Raw genomic sequence first — 13,334 nt, forward strand, 5'->3', positions numbered from 1 at the left:
CTGCAGAGAGAGGGAATGGCAGCCGCGTCTTCTTCTATGATGTTCTATGCTGGAATGGAGAAAGAGAGAGGAGGGGGGGAGGGGAAAGAGGGTGTTCTTTTGCATTGTGTATGTACTTGTACGTAGTCTGTAGAGTCCAGATAAATCTAGCAAGCACTTGTAACTGCAGCTCCAGAAAGGAAAGAAAGGGGTAGGATCACAAAAGATGGGTGACTCTGGTCTCCGGCCTGCTGGGGGATTTTAAAAACATTTTTATTGATTTACAACTGTTGTTGTTTTGTTGATTTTTTTTGTATTAAGTGTAGGCTATAAGAAAAACACAAAAACAAGTTTATTGGAACATCACCAATGCCTTTAAGGGGTTCTTAAAGGGATGTTGTGCCATCAAAATTTGTATTTGATGACGAGATGATTTTGAAAAAGAATGTTTGTAAAGGCAATAGACTAAAAATGCAGCTGCGATGTGGAGACACGTTGGTGTGGACATGTAAACATTCAAAAAAAAGCTTTTTGGCATCCATGGCATATTGAATATCTAAACATCGGTGTCTATGGGAGTCACCCCATGCATGAGATAGATGTACAACAAAAACACATTTGTAAACATGACCAAACCACATTTGGAACGTTCCGTACCTGTCCAAGTGTCACTGGCATTGAAGATCACTCCACATTTTTGATCTTTGCTGTACATATTTATGGGAATAGTAAAAACTAAAATGAGTCGTCGGTTTTATAGTGTAACAAAGATACTGATAGTAATTTTGGTATTTTCAAATGAGTATTGAATTCAAGATTTAGAGCGACAACTCCAACTGCATTTTCTATCGGTGTCCATCTTATCATAACTAAGCCTGATGTAATTGTTGTTGTAATCTTTTTCACGTTTTTCTCGCGAAGAAGAAAAGGCCCCGCTTTTGACTGTATAAAAAATAGATGATAAACTGTTGTCAGGTATGGTGTGTATTCAAGGTATTAATGATTATTAATAAGGGATTATTGATAATTGTTAATGATTCATGTATGTGTGTAAAGCGGTAACGTCTAGTTATATCGCCACTTTTTTTTAAAGACAAAACAAATGCATTTTAAAAGACACTCCCAGCAGGAACATCCAACTTATTCACATGAACTCTGACCTCCTCTGGACTGCCACAGGAAAACAATAGAAGATTTTACAATTAGGCACTGGAATGTAAATGTGAATGCTGGTTTTTCCTTTTTTATTTATTTGGTTTTAGCGCGGGAATAGGTTTCCACACGGAAGCTCTCGAAGGAAGCACGGACAAAAGGAGATGAAGAAAGACGTGCACAATCCTAGTCGCTAATCGTCCTGCTGAAAGGGTGCAGCATGCAACTGGTGTGTGAAGAGGAAGAGGAAGAGGACGGGTGTCGACTGAGCTGCTGTGAACGTGCACCCTCATGTGCCGTTACAGCTGCAGTGACCGCAGCAGCCCGTCCTCACAGGCAAAGACACCAATCAGTGTTTTTAGTTGAACTCGGTGCGTCCGTAGGTTAATTTACTTGAAAAATATCAGAACTGGAAATGTTATTGTTGGTGGTTTAAAAAAAATATATTTTATTTTAAATTGAAGAAAACAAAAAAAGTGAAAAACAACATAATCACCCTGCTGTTTGTATGACTCAGAAACACCAGCGCAAGACAATTCCCTGTATAACCTACTACTTTATGCTCGGTTGGAATCTCAGTGCATGCATAAACTTCTTATATAAACTAAGACCGGCGGGTTTCGGGGGCGGCCTTTGCGTTGGGGAATCGGTGTGGTAGTGTTTTTAGACGGGTTGTGGTCGGTGTCAGAGGTCGTGGCGAGAGCAGGAGGGCTCAGTTCCTGCATCATGGATGAAAGATGAAGACAAAGAAGCAGCTCAGGCTCACCTGTGTTTTGCAGAGTTTTCAGGGTTAAAATCCTTATTCAATATTCCAAATCAAGCCATTCCAGGGCTGAGGACAAGAAGGAAGAAGGGTCTTAACATATGTATTGGAAAAGTAATGGGGTGCTTTAAAAAGTAATAAAAAAAGATAATAAATTGATATTAACAAATGACCTTGTCTTGATTTTATGTACTTTACGCACATGGCATTATTATTAAGATGATTATTACAGGGCTGCAAACAGTCAGTTCATCTGTAATTCAATTGTCAACAATTAATTTGATAATTAATTGATATTTTTTTTAATACAAATGCCATAAAGTTTCTGCTCCAGTTTCTCAAATGTGAATTTTTGTTGGGATTATATTGTACTTTAATATATTTTGATGTTTGAATATGTCAACTTGGGCTTTGGGAAATTCTGAAGGACATTGTTTTGTTGACTATTTTTAGATTAAGAGAAGAAAAAAACTACAGATTTATGGAAAGCAAAAATAATCGTTTGTTGCGTCGACGTTTAATTATCGATCAATCTTCTTAATTATTTTCTACTTTGTCCAATAAATGTAATTTGTAAAAACTAAAGCCCATCTCTTGAGTCGCAAAGCCCATGTTGACATATTTAAATGTGTTATTTTGTCTAACTAGCCGTTAAAATCTTCGTATATTACATAATACATATTTAAAATCATTAAAAAAACAATGAATATTTACATTTAGGAAGCTGAAACTAGTAAAGTGGGAGATTTGAATTCAGTCGATTAAATTAATCGATTATCATTTTGTGTATTTTGGCAATAAATTAATCGTTTAGTTTATTTATATTATTATTGATTATTTTGTACTTTTAGGTACATGTTAAAAATACCATTTATTATAAATAATATGTATATGTGTATATCTGCCAAACAGGAAGTGTATTAGTACTCGCGTCCTTTTTATTCTCATCTATTGTGTGTGCGTCCGGAGCTGCCATTCGTCCGGTGTGCTATATCTGACTGTGACGTCATTATTCTAGGCCGACAGAGAGGATCTGTGCGCACTCCCCTTTAAGATGCGTCTGTCATCGCTCCGCTAATGGAAAGTCATCCTGGCTGATTCCTGCAGTGCGCGAGGAGATCTGTTCCTGCTGGCGCGCGGAAGGAGGGGAGAAGAAAAAAGAGAGAAAAAAATACGGCGGTGCACATTTTGTGTCGGCCAACAAAACCGGGAAGGAAAAGGGGGAGGGCGGGCCCCGCCGAGGGAGGCGGAAATGAGAGGGGGTGTCCAAAGAGGAAACCCTATCCCTTTAAGAGCGAGTGGGACATAGCGGTGCGAGAAAAGGAGAGGAGGGGGAGAAGAAAGAGGAATTAAAAAAGAAAAGGAAGAAAGAGACAGGGAGGGAGGAGGGAGAGCGGGCGATAAAAAAAGAAAGATGACATCCTCGCAGCTGAACGGCCGAGGTGGAGCGATAGGCTGCGGCCCGGCGAGAGCGCCGCTCGCCGGGGTCAGGGCTTGAATCCAACAACGAGGCTTCGACAAAACACCCGATTGGCCTATTGGGAGAAATCGGAAATATAGATTGATAAATTAAAAACAAAGCATGACCTGCTGTGCTGCCAGATACGTGTTATAACCCATATTTGTTCTCTTGCGTAAAAATGCATTTATTTCACGTTTGTGTTTTTAGCGAAAGTGTGGGACTGTAATTGCGATTTTTTTTCTCCACATTTTTTTTATTTTTTAAAGCAGTTTTCTTGTGCGTTTTAGCGTTTTAGTTGGATTAATGTTAAGTAAACTGAAGTTAAAAACCAAAGCGAAAAGAGAAACGGGCCATTCCTGGCCCCGGCCTGCTGCCTGCGCTTGTCAACAGCTGCGTGCATTTTAATCGACAGCATTAGCGCTACCTCAATGACAAAAACACGTATTTTTTGCAGACGACTTTATTCACGTTTTTCAAGCAAATCCAGAAGCCTGTCGTTTCTTCTGCGGGACAGGCGCCTGTTTGCGCCTCGATCGCCAGCCGGCCGATCAAAACCATGCGAAGGCCGCCCTGCACGACCTCAATCAGGAGCTGACTTCATAATCTCCCTCGCCGTGGCGCAAAATGGATGCTTCTTGGAGCAATTTTCTCTTCCAGGTAGGCTTGCCGGAGAAGGCATTGCTTGCCTCAAATTTTTTTTTACTGCTCTCATTTTAACTGCGCGCATTTTTCCTCACACATGTGTGTCCGGCGGTCCTGCGGCCCTCAACGTCTCGTATTTCAACCTAGCACCCCAAGATAATGCTGTGACTTGTGTTTACGTTTGCTGATGGCCTTCTGCTTGCTCCTCCAGAATACTCCCACCCAAAACCAAGTGGACGGGAGCCTCCAATCAGAGCTCATGCCTGTGCATACGAGTTCTCCCCAAACCCCACCCCCAGAGCACGCGCAGCCTCCCTCCACTGTGGACACTACTGCTCTCAGTGAGGAGCCCCTGCCTGGTGAGGGACACTGCATCCTCCACCTGTGGAGCTGAGCCTGAGCTCAGGACGCTCACCCGAAAGTGCATCATTTAAGTCAGTTGGGGGATTAAAAAAAACACGGTGGCATTGATTTTAATCACTTGCAGGTGAAAATACGTCATATTTGTATTATTTCCAGAGGCCTACAGTCAAATTTAAGATGGTTACGTTCTTTAAGATCCTAAACAATCTACAATTTCTGATTGGAGAAAATCGCCTGACGGGAAGTTAACTGGCAATTATCTTGATTATTAATGAATCATTTCAGTCATTTTTAACCCTTGTGTTGCCTTAGGGTCATTTTGACCCGAATCAATATTACACCCTCCCCCCGCCTTTGGGTCATTTTGACCCGATTCAATGTTTCACGCTCCTCTTACCTTTATATTTACCAACATATTTTACATATTTTGACCCTTTCAGCAATTAAAACCTCCAGAAAATTATTAGAATTAATATTGTTTTCCAAGTTTAAGTGTGAGGCACTTTATGTTTGTTTGTTGACTACCGAAAGAACACCGACATTAAACATTGAATGGGGTCAAATTAATCCTAAAGCGGCAGGAGGGTGTAATATTGATTCGGGTCAAAATGACCCTAAGGCAACACAAGGGTTAAAGCAAAGTTGCCAAAAGTTCACTAGTTTCATTGTTGACTGATTATTTTTGAGGCATTTGTGATTGTTGGAGTCACAACGTTCACACCTTGGTATTTCCTAAAGGACATTTCTCACTATTTTCAGAAACTGCGCATAGCAGACTATACATTTCGATCATTATTATCTTCAAATTGCGTCTTTGATGTCGTTGTGACCTCGCATTACAACCAGCCAATCCCCTTCTCTGAAATTAACCACTCTTTCTATTCCCTCCCGCCTCCCCGTGGTGCAGTGAAGCCAGTGTCCCGGCCGGCCCGCATGCCCCACATCTGTGCCATCTGCAACAAGCAGTTCAAGAACAACTACAACCTGCGGCGGCACCAGTCGGTCCACACTGGGGTACGCATGAAGGACAGGGCCAGAGAGCAGGCGGAGGGGCCACAGGAGGGAGCGGCCGGCCAGGCGGCCCCGTCGGTGCTGGCGGTGGGGGCCGGAGGGAGGGTGGAGAGGACCACTGTTCCCCTCTCCCTGCTACACCTCTCCGCACCTCCCCTTCTCGCCCCTCCTGTCGTGCTGGCGGGCGCCCAGCAGCCTCCCCTGGGTAGTCGGGATGGTGACGGGGTCGCCATGGCGAACGTAATGGCTAGTGTTAACCCCCATGCTCCGCCTCCTGCTGCTGTCGTCATGGCCACAGGGGCGACAGTACAGGTGGGTTAGGACCTCGTGGAGATGGCTGTCGTCAACCCTAAACCTTCAAGCATGTCGTTTCTTACACTGGTTAACCCAGCTTTTTGTTTTCATTGCACGGTTTGTGACCTGTATGCAGTTACTGTGCTTCACCTGCTTGGAAACTCTCCCGCGTGTTCAATTCTACACAAGTAGTCAGTTCAGGGAATTACATCCCAGTGCTTGGCACTGGTGCCCAGTTTGAGAAAGCGACGTGCTGGAAGCCCCCCGCGCTGCACTGCATGTCCTCTGTAACACAAACGGCGTGAAAGCCGATAGCGACTCGGTCCGGCGGGACATATAGTCAAACATGTGAATCAACGTCAGACATGTCTGCAAGTGTGCGTTCATACAAATCAGGCCAGAATATGTGTGCGTTTGCATGGTTACAACAAAAGACGTAACGCTATGACGACAGTTACCGATGAACGCGTTTCTTTCAGTGTTTTCTAACCGCGCTTCTGCTTTCCATCTCAACGCTGTCGTGTGTTCATCTGCTTTGCCTCAGCGGCCTGCAAATCCCAACCCCAACCCCGTGAGGAAGAACCACGCCTGCGAGACGTGCGGGAAGGCTTTCCGCGACGTCTACCACCTCAACCGCCACCGCCTGTCCCACTCGGACGAGAAGCCGTTCTCGTGCTCCATCTGCCAGCAGCGCTTCAAGAGGAAGGACCGCATGAGCCACCACGTGCGCTCCCACCAGGGGGGCGTGGAGAAGCCCTACGTCTGCCCCCACTGTGGCAAGGCCTTCTCCAGGTGAAGAACACCGACTGTCAGGGTTGAGATGGAAAGACGATGCTTAGCTTAGCTTAGCATAACGAATGGAAAGAGTTGCATCCGTCTGGAGGGAATCACAAGTCGCTGGCTATGGCTCCATATTGAGCGAACAGACATGAGCGGTAACGTTCTTTCCAGCTCACTTTTGACATGCATGTTCTGAGACGGTTGAACTCACTAGAGGAAGAGCTTCTCCCTGATATTTCACACACACGGTCACACCGTTTGCCTTTTTAAAACGTGAAGCCTTCTCCGCCCTAATCCGTTGACTCTCTTCCTCTCCCAAGGCCTGACCATCTGAACAGTCACGTCAGACAGGTACACTCCTCGGAGCGACCCTTCAAATGCCCGGTGCGTCATGTTTATCCTGAGCGGCAGCCGCACCTGCCAGCCGCACCCAGACTCTTATTTGGGTTTTATCATGTTTAAAAAAAATTAAATGTAGCTGCCTCGCACGAATATCTGTTGACATGAGTAAATGAACGTTGAGAATATTTCCATGGAAACTGATCTGGATAACGGTCTCGCCTTTTTGAGTATGCAGTAGGTGTAATTGTACTGTAATTATTATGTTTCAAGCGGCAGCTCAAAGCCTTAAATCTTCACCAGCGTGACGAACATATTGGTGATTGAATTGAAACGTGAACACAGCCGATATGATCTCAAAACTTAAATTACTTCAATTCACGTTGTTTTAAAAAGCCCAATATCACAAATTATGAATTTGCCTCAGCGGGCTTTACAATCTGTAACTGAAACTAACAACGGTATCAACATATGCACGCGTTTCCAAACGACTTGTGCCTTCTAGGTCTTTGCTTTCTTCGCCATAATCGCTCATCGATCCTCCCTCTTTTTTTCAGACCTGTGAGTCGAGCTTCGCCACGAAGGATCGTTTGCGTGCGCACATGATTCGCCACGAGGAGAAGGTCCCCTGCCACATCTGCGGCAAGCTCCTGTCCGCCGCTTACATCACGGACCACATGAGGGTGCACAACCAGTCACAGCACCACGCTTGCCATCTCTGTAACCGCAGTAAGTTTACACCGAAGGCTCCGGCACGCACGTTTCCATTTGACTTGTCGACGATGAACCGGCGTGGGGGTCGAGGCCGAGGCCGGTGGGCTGAGGTCGAGAGCGAGGCAGGAGGAGCACATGGTGCAAACGAGTCACATGATCGGCTGCAGTTGAAGCGGGAGGTCGTACGTCCGATCCCAGTCATGGTGTTAACACGCATGAGACGATGCCCAGGCAATGTCGTGTTTATTCAATTCACTTTATTTGTACAGCTCATTTTCACAAATTATAAATTCCCCTCAGAGGGCTTTACAATCTGTACACATAGACATCCCTGACCTTTGACCTTTGACCTCACATGGGATCAGGAACAACTCCCAAACAACCCTTCAGGGTAAAAGGTCAGAACCCTTGAGGAGAGAACAGAGGAGGATCCCTCTCCAGGATGGACAGGTGTCATAGATGTCATGTGACCAGAAGGAATCATTACACACTAATTAAAACACAGGAACAACACAATGAAGATGACAGAGTGGATGAAGAGTTGGTAGTCGGCATATTCCACCATCCAGACCTCCACCATCCAGACCTCCACCATCCATCAGGTGGAGGTAGAGAGGAGGAGTGGGCGGAGTCTCAGCAGTGGGCGGAGTCTCAGCAGGGCCATGGCGTAGTTGGTAGTCGGCATATTCCACCATTTTATGAACAACAAGAGTCCTCAATTGTGGCCAATTCTGTGACCCTGAAAGTGGTTGACAACACTGACAACTCCTCCGTGTGATAAAAAGTGATCTTCAACTCTGTTACTCTGTCTAATGATGCGATGAGATGCAATTTCACCACCTTTTTTTTGTTGAGAGTTTGATCCTTTTCCTTCCGAGGTCGGTTCTCGTCACCTGCGGTCATTTTCTCTTGTCCCTCTCGTCTCCGTCAGGCTTCACCACGCTGACATACCTCCGCGTCCACGCCCAGAAGCACCACGGGCAGGAGTGGAAGGACAGTCCGGGCGGCTTCGGCACCACGTCTGGCGGCATCCTCGTCTGCCACCTGTGCGGCATCCACTGCAAGACGCCCACGCAGCTCCAGGGGCACATGGGCACCCACGGCAACAGCCAGGGCGCCCCCAGCCCCATCGCCTCCAACGCGGCCGCCGGCAGCTCGGTCGCCCTCAGCAACATGGTGGCGGCGCCGACCGCGTACGTCACCGGGAACACGGTGGTGGACCTGCTCGTCACGGACTGCTCGAGCATCGCGGCGCCACAATCCCACAGTTAACGGCAGAGAGCTCAGCAACAACAACCTCAGGCCCGAGACACGGGGCGCGGGCCGAGACGCTCGGTCACGCGGAGGCGCCCAGCCGGTGTTTAGTTTAGTAACATCCCCACTTCTAGGTATGGTTAGGATTAAAAAGTGGGGGGGATTAACTCCAGTCGGCGCTCAAGGGCGGCTTCACCTCGGCTGCAGAGCGGGGCCATCGGTGTTCATAGAGCCGGGAGCTCATGGAAAGAGACCCGTGTGGCTGCAGCAGGTTCATCGACACGCACGACAAACATGGAAGTGTTGTCCAATTATTCCTGAATGCTCTCGTGCATTTAAGACTCCAATGAAACTGGTATTGTGGGCATCTACTGTATTACTCTCCCCCCCCCCCCCCCCTGGCATCGGCACCGAGTTCTGTCTCCTGTATATCTCACACCAGCTCTGATCTTACCTCCACGTCTGCAGCTCACTTTCTAAGAATCCAAATGGCTTGCGTTAAGAAGTTAGTAGGGAGAGAAAAGCTCTCAGACGGCGTCACGAAGAAACCAGTCGAGAGGAGAGTTGTGTGTTTTGTGTGTGTGTGTGTGTGTGTGTGCGTGCAAGTCAGGGGCTCCGCTAGCATGTTAGCTTGTTTGTTCACAAAACTAAAACCATTAGATTTTTGCAACGCTGTAACGCCGGGTTCTTCAGTCTCCAGAGGGCCGTGTGGTCGCGATGGAAAGCTGGGATCTACTCGTTCATTTGTTTTCCTCAAGGTACAGAGATAAGAATGGAGTTATGATCAGGAGTGTCGAGCACCATAAGTTGTTATTGTTTGAGATTTCTTGGATGTTCTTGCTCTGAGTCTTCCTCTCTCGGTCCGGCCATCAAAAAGAAAGAAGAAGAAGAAGAAGAAGAAGAAGAGAAACAACCGCTCATCAACACTTCAGCTTTTGACGTGGAAATTCTTGCACTCAAAAACTACCGTTTGCATGAAATTAGGCTGTCATGCTTCTTGTTAGGGAGCTGTCGTGACAAAAGAAATATTTCGCAGTTCCACCAAGTTAGTTGGCTGTGGATGATAATATTTATACACGTGTTGATTTTATTCCGAATATTTTAACATTGTTGGCCATTCATTTGATTGTAACCGTCATTGCCATAGTCCTTTCTGTTTTCGCTATGTACCAGTCCAATGAGTGAAACTTATGCATTAGATTTAGTCTCTTGACTCTGTATAGCACATAATGCTCTGAAAGCAAGTCGTTCTCGATCTACATTAATCATGTGAAGGCTGGTCACTTGTCCGGTGGATATCTTTGGTTGCTTTGAGTTGTATTGTGAGTGATGTGGTGAAGGGGCTTGTAAAGTCATCAGTACAGTGGGAGTTGGACAACATCAATTTAAACAACAAATCCTGGTTTTGTACTGGAGTGCTTTTTCCGTTTTGTGTTAATGTTAGCTTAACATTTGTAGAGTTGTTTCTTTCTTCCTTTTCTCCTTTGGAAATGTGTTCTTCCTGTTGAGAAAATTAGTGATTTATTAAAACATTAATTTTAGCTTTTTTCCATCACACTAAGAAAAAAATATTACCTCTACTCTAGGATTCTGTACAGCTCTTGTGATACATCTTAATGCCTTATCGTACTCAACTGCATTTTAATTCTTTTATGATGAAATATTTCAAATCTTAGTCATGGATTCATTAAGAATATTAATGGGATGTATTTATATTTATATTTTTATATTTCTCAACAGTATGCATGTCTAAAAGGTTGTTAGAGCAAAAAAAAAATCGATGATGCTTAATACAGTCATAAATATGTTATTTTGTAGATGAAGTAGAGATCATGTTATTATTTTGTAATTTGGACAATTTAAAGTAAAAAGAGTAAATGGGCTTTGTTTTGCGTGCTGATCTGTTCATCCTACACCATGTTTGTCTTCACTGTCATTGGTAACACTTAACAAGAAGGGTACAAAACAAACGCTTCAGTATTGCACAATTACCGCATGATGATTCAATGTGTGCAATAACGCAGGATGTATCGTGAATTGATGGCGCACGCCACTTAATTCAATTCAGTTTATTTGTGTAGCCCATTTTCACAAGTTTGAAATGTGTCTAAGAGTGCTTTACAATCTGTACACATAGACATCCCTGACCTTTGACCTCACATCGGATCAGGAACAACTCCCAAACAACCCTTCAGGGGGAAAAAAGGAAGAACCCTTGAGGAGAGAACAGAGGAGGATCCCTCTCCAGGATGGACAGGTGTAATAGATGTCATGTGACCAGAAGGAATCATGACACTAATTAAAAGTTTTAACACAGGAACAACACAATGAAGATGACAGAGTGGATGAAGAGTTGGTAGTTGGCATATTCCACCATCCAGACCTCCACCATCCATCAGGCAGATGGATCCATGACGTCGAGTGTCTTTGATTATGGGGCATCAATGAAAGTTAACTTGGTTCTTTTAAATGCCACGAAACAAATATCCAGTTCACCAGAAAAGGGAAGTCCAGGCATTTGATCAGCGTCTGAAAGCAGAACAGTTTTTTCTCACAAAACTATTTTCATCGAACTGGTAATCGGATGCAAACGTGCAAGTCGCTGCATAACCCAGTGGCAGAAGATGGACGCAAAAGCATCGTGAAACATATCAACACAGCTCGTGGTGACGTCACATTGACCTCGTTCTTCTATCGGAAGGTTTCACAGAAATCTTCAAAGTACTCAATTGATTCCGAGAAATCAAGAAATGCTTTTCAGAAGATTTGGTGTGGGCAGAGTGTAGGATCACATTGTAAAAAAAAAAATGCTACTTCAACTTAAAATAATGAATAACCTGGCTGCCTTAAAATGTTGAGTTAGACAAACTAAGAAACTTAAGTTGCCTGAACTTCAATTAGAGTTAATTCAACTAAGCAAACATAGTTGGGCTGACAACGGGAAAGCTTAAAAATAGTCCTATCAACTTGACACTTTAATTCAACAGGTTTTTTTAGTACTACCAACAATACATTTTAAGTTTTACAAACGTAAATCTGACTTGAGACAACAAAGAAGGACTAGTATAACCAACAAACTATTACTGATATTCTGGGCTGTCCAAACATGAAAATATTAGTAGTTGTAACTTATCTTCTTGTTGAATATACTTATATTGTTAGTAGGGCCAATACAGTAATACAAGTTGACTCCACTTAGCATCTTGTTGCATCAACATATCTTTTTAAGGCAGCCAGGTTACTTTTTAGGAAAGTTCATCTTACTTACTTATTCAAAGTTCATTCAACAAAATTTAAATTCTAAATTTGCCCAGACAACTTACACATCTTTTTTTTTAACAGCACACATAAAAATACAGATTAAAGATCATTTATGGTACTATACGATTTTATTCAAATACCATAGCAAAAATTGACTAAAAGCATGAAATACATAGATGAAAGAGGCTTAACATGTGAAACACAATTTAAACACAAGTTGTAAAGGCCTTTTTTAAATACAATTTAATGAGCAAATTAAATCCTGCTACATCAACATTCATAACTTTTGATGGTGGTGTTTATGATGCATTTGTTTATCTTGTGTTTGTGTTTATGATGTGTTTTTCTTTAATAGTGGTGTTTATGATGTTTGAGAGTGTGTTATGTAATTGTAATGTATATGAATAAGTATTCAGATCAAGTGATAGCCATCAACTTGCCTATGCTTGAAGCATCTTGTTCCGGAGTCCATTGACTTTGGCTGAACAAGTCGCACTGCCGATGCCCATGAACACTTTTTGGATGACTTCAAAGGTATATTTTAGTCCTTTAGGGTACACAAAGTTGAGGCTGTAGAGTCCCATCAGCGTTGCAAAGGCTTTGGGAACATCCTTTAGCTCTTGCACAATGACTCTTTCCTCCAGCACCACGGCGACATCAACAATGTTCAAAGCCAGCAATTGTTTTCCACTTCCACCATCCTCTGCAACAATGAGCAGGCCAATGTCCACTTGTCTTGCTTCTCCTTCTGAGCTGGTAGTCTGAAATTAAATATTTAGGAACTAACCATGCCATTAACCAAACCTCATTTACTACTCTTGTTTGGGAGGACATAGGGTTACGCCTATGGAACTATACTCCCTTTAAAGTGATCACTATTGCCACCTTTAATGTTGGCAGCACACAGGTGTTTACTGCAGTTTCACACACACAGGCATATGACTTTCGTCTCTCACTCCCCATCTCTCTCGTTTATCATGCCATAGTTTGATAGACAAAATGTTAGTTTTTTAAACTTTCTGTATTTTTAGTGCATATACACACCTCACAGACAGAGATGAAACTGCTGGAGTCCTCCCTCAGGTAATGCGGAAGTCCAAGCAAAACAGCTGCTCTTCTCTTCTGGTTTGAAGTCTCAACAGAAGAACAGAAGATAAACTGTCAGCAATGAAGTACAACCATGTTACTTATTTCTGACAACACTTGGGGCTGCTCCTGTGTCACTTTGCATCTGACAAGCTAACTGTGGTTTGGAATATTACTCCATAAGATACAAAAGTTAAAGCATAGACTCCTGATAGGCATTAAAACATATATACA

General features: G+C 43.8%; 2 protein-coding genes across 4 annotated transcripts in view; one reads left to right on the forward strand and one right to left on the reverse strand.

Annotated features, from left to right (window-relative positions):
• The first annotated feature begins 3,290 nt into the window (after positions 1-3,290).
• On the forward strand, positions 3,291-10,635 carry mazb (MYC-associated zinc finger protein b (purine-binding transcription factor)). Of its 3 annotated transcripts, none has more exons than XM_056430583.1 (7): positions 3,291-4,013; positions 4,210-4,357; positions 5,269-5,684; positions 6,211-6,458; positions 6,767-6,830; positions 7,343-7,514; positions 8,431-10,635. In XM_056430583.1, the coding sequence occupies exons 1-7, from the start codon at positions 3,981-3,983 to the stop codon at positions 8,769-8,771; spliced, it is 1,422 nt and encodes a 473-aa protein (XP_056286558.1). In that variant the 5' UTR covers positions 3,291-3,980; the 3' UTR covers positions 8,772-10,635. The 3 variants fall into 3 exon arrangements, with proteins under 3 accessions (XP_056286558.1, XP_056286559.1, XP_056286560.1); XM_056430584.1 differs by having other exon boundaries at positions 6,767-6,797; XM_056430585.1 differs by having other exon boundaries at positions 3,294-4,013; positions 5,269-5,375.
• A 1,603-nt stretch (positions 10,636-12,238) lies between these two features.
• The window catches only part of LOC130203922 (uncharacterized), a 1,784-nt gene continuing 688 nt past the window's right edge, over positions 12,239-13,334 (reverse strand). Inside the window, exons 3-4 of the mRNA XM_056430383.1 lie at positions 13,059-13,148; positions 12,239-12,775 (exon numbers count right to left, since the gene is read on the reverse strand). Coding sequence (XP_056286358.1) covers positions 12,455-12,775; positions 13,059-13,148 — 411 coding nt within the window. The 3' untranslated portion in view covers positions 12,239-12,454. The remainder of the gene's footprint in view (positions 12,776-13,058; positions 13,149-13,334) is intronic.

The sequence above is a fragment of the Pseudoliparis swirei genome, chromosome 13 (genome assembly GCF_029220125.1).
Source record: "Pseudoliparis swirei isolate HS2019 ecotype Mariana Trench chromosome 13, NWPU_hadal_v1, whole genome shotgun sequence".
Lineage (NCBI taxonomy): Eukaryota > Metazoa > Chordata > Actinopteri > Perciformes > Liparidae > Pseudoliparis > Pseudoliparis swirei.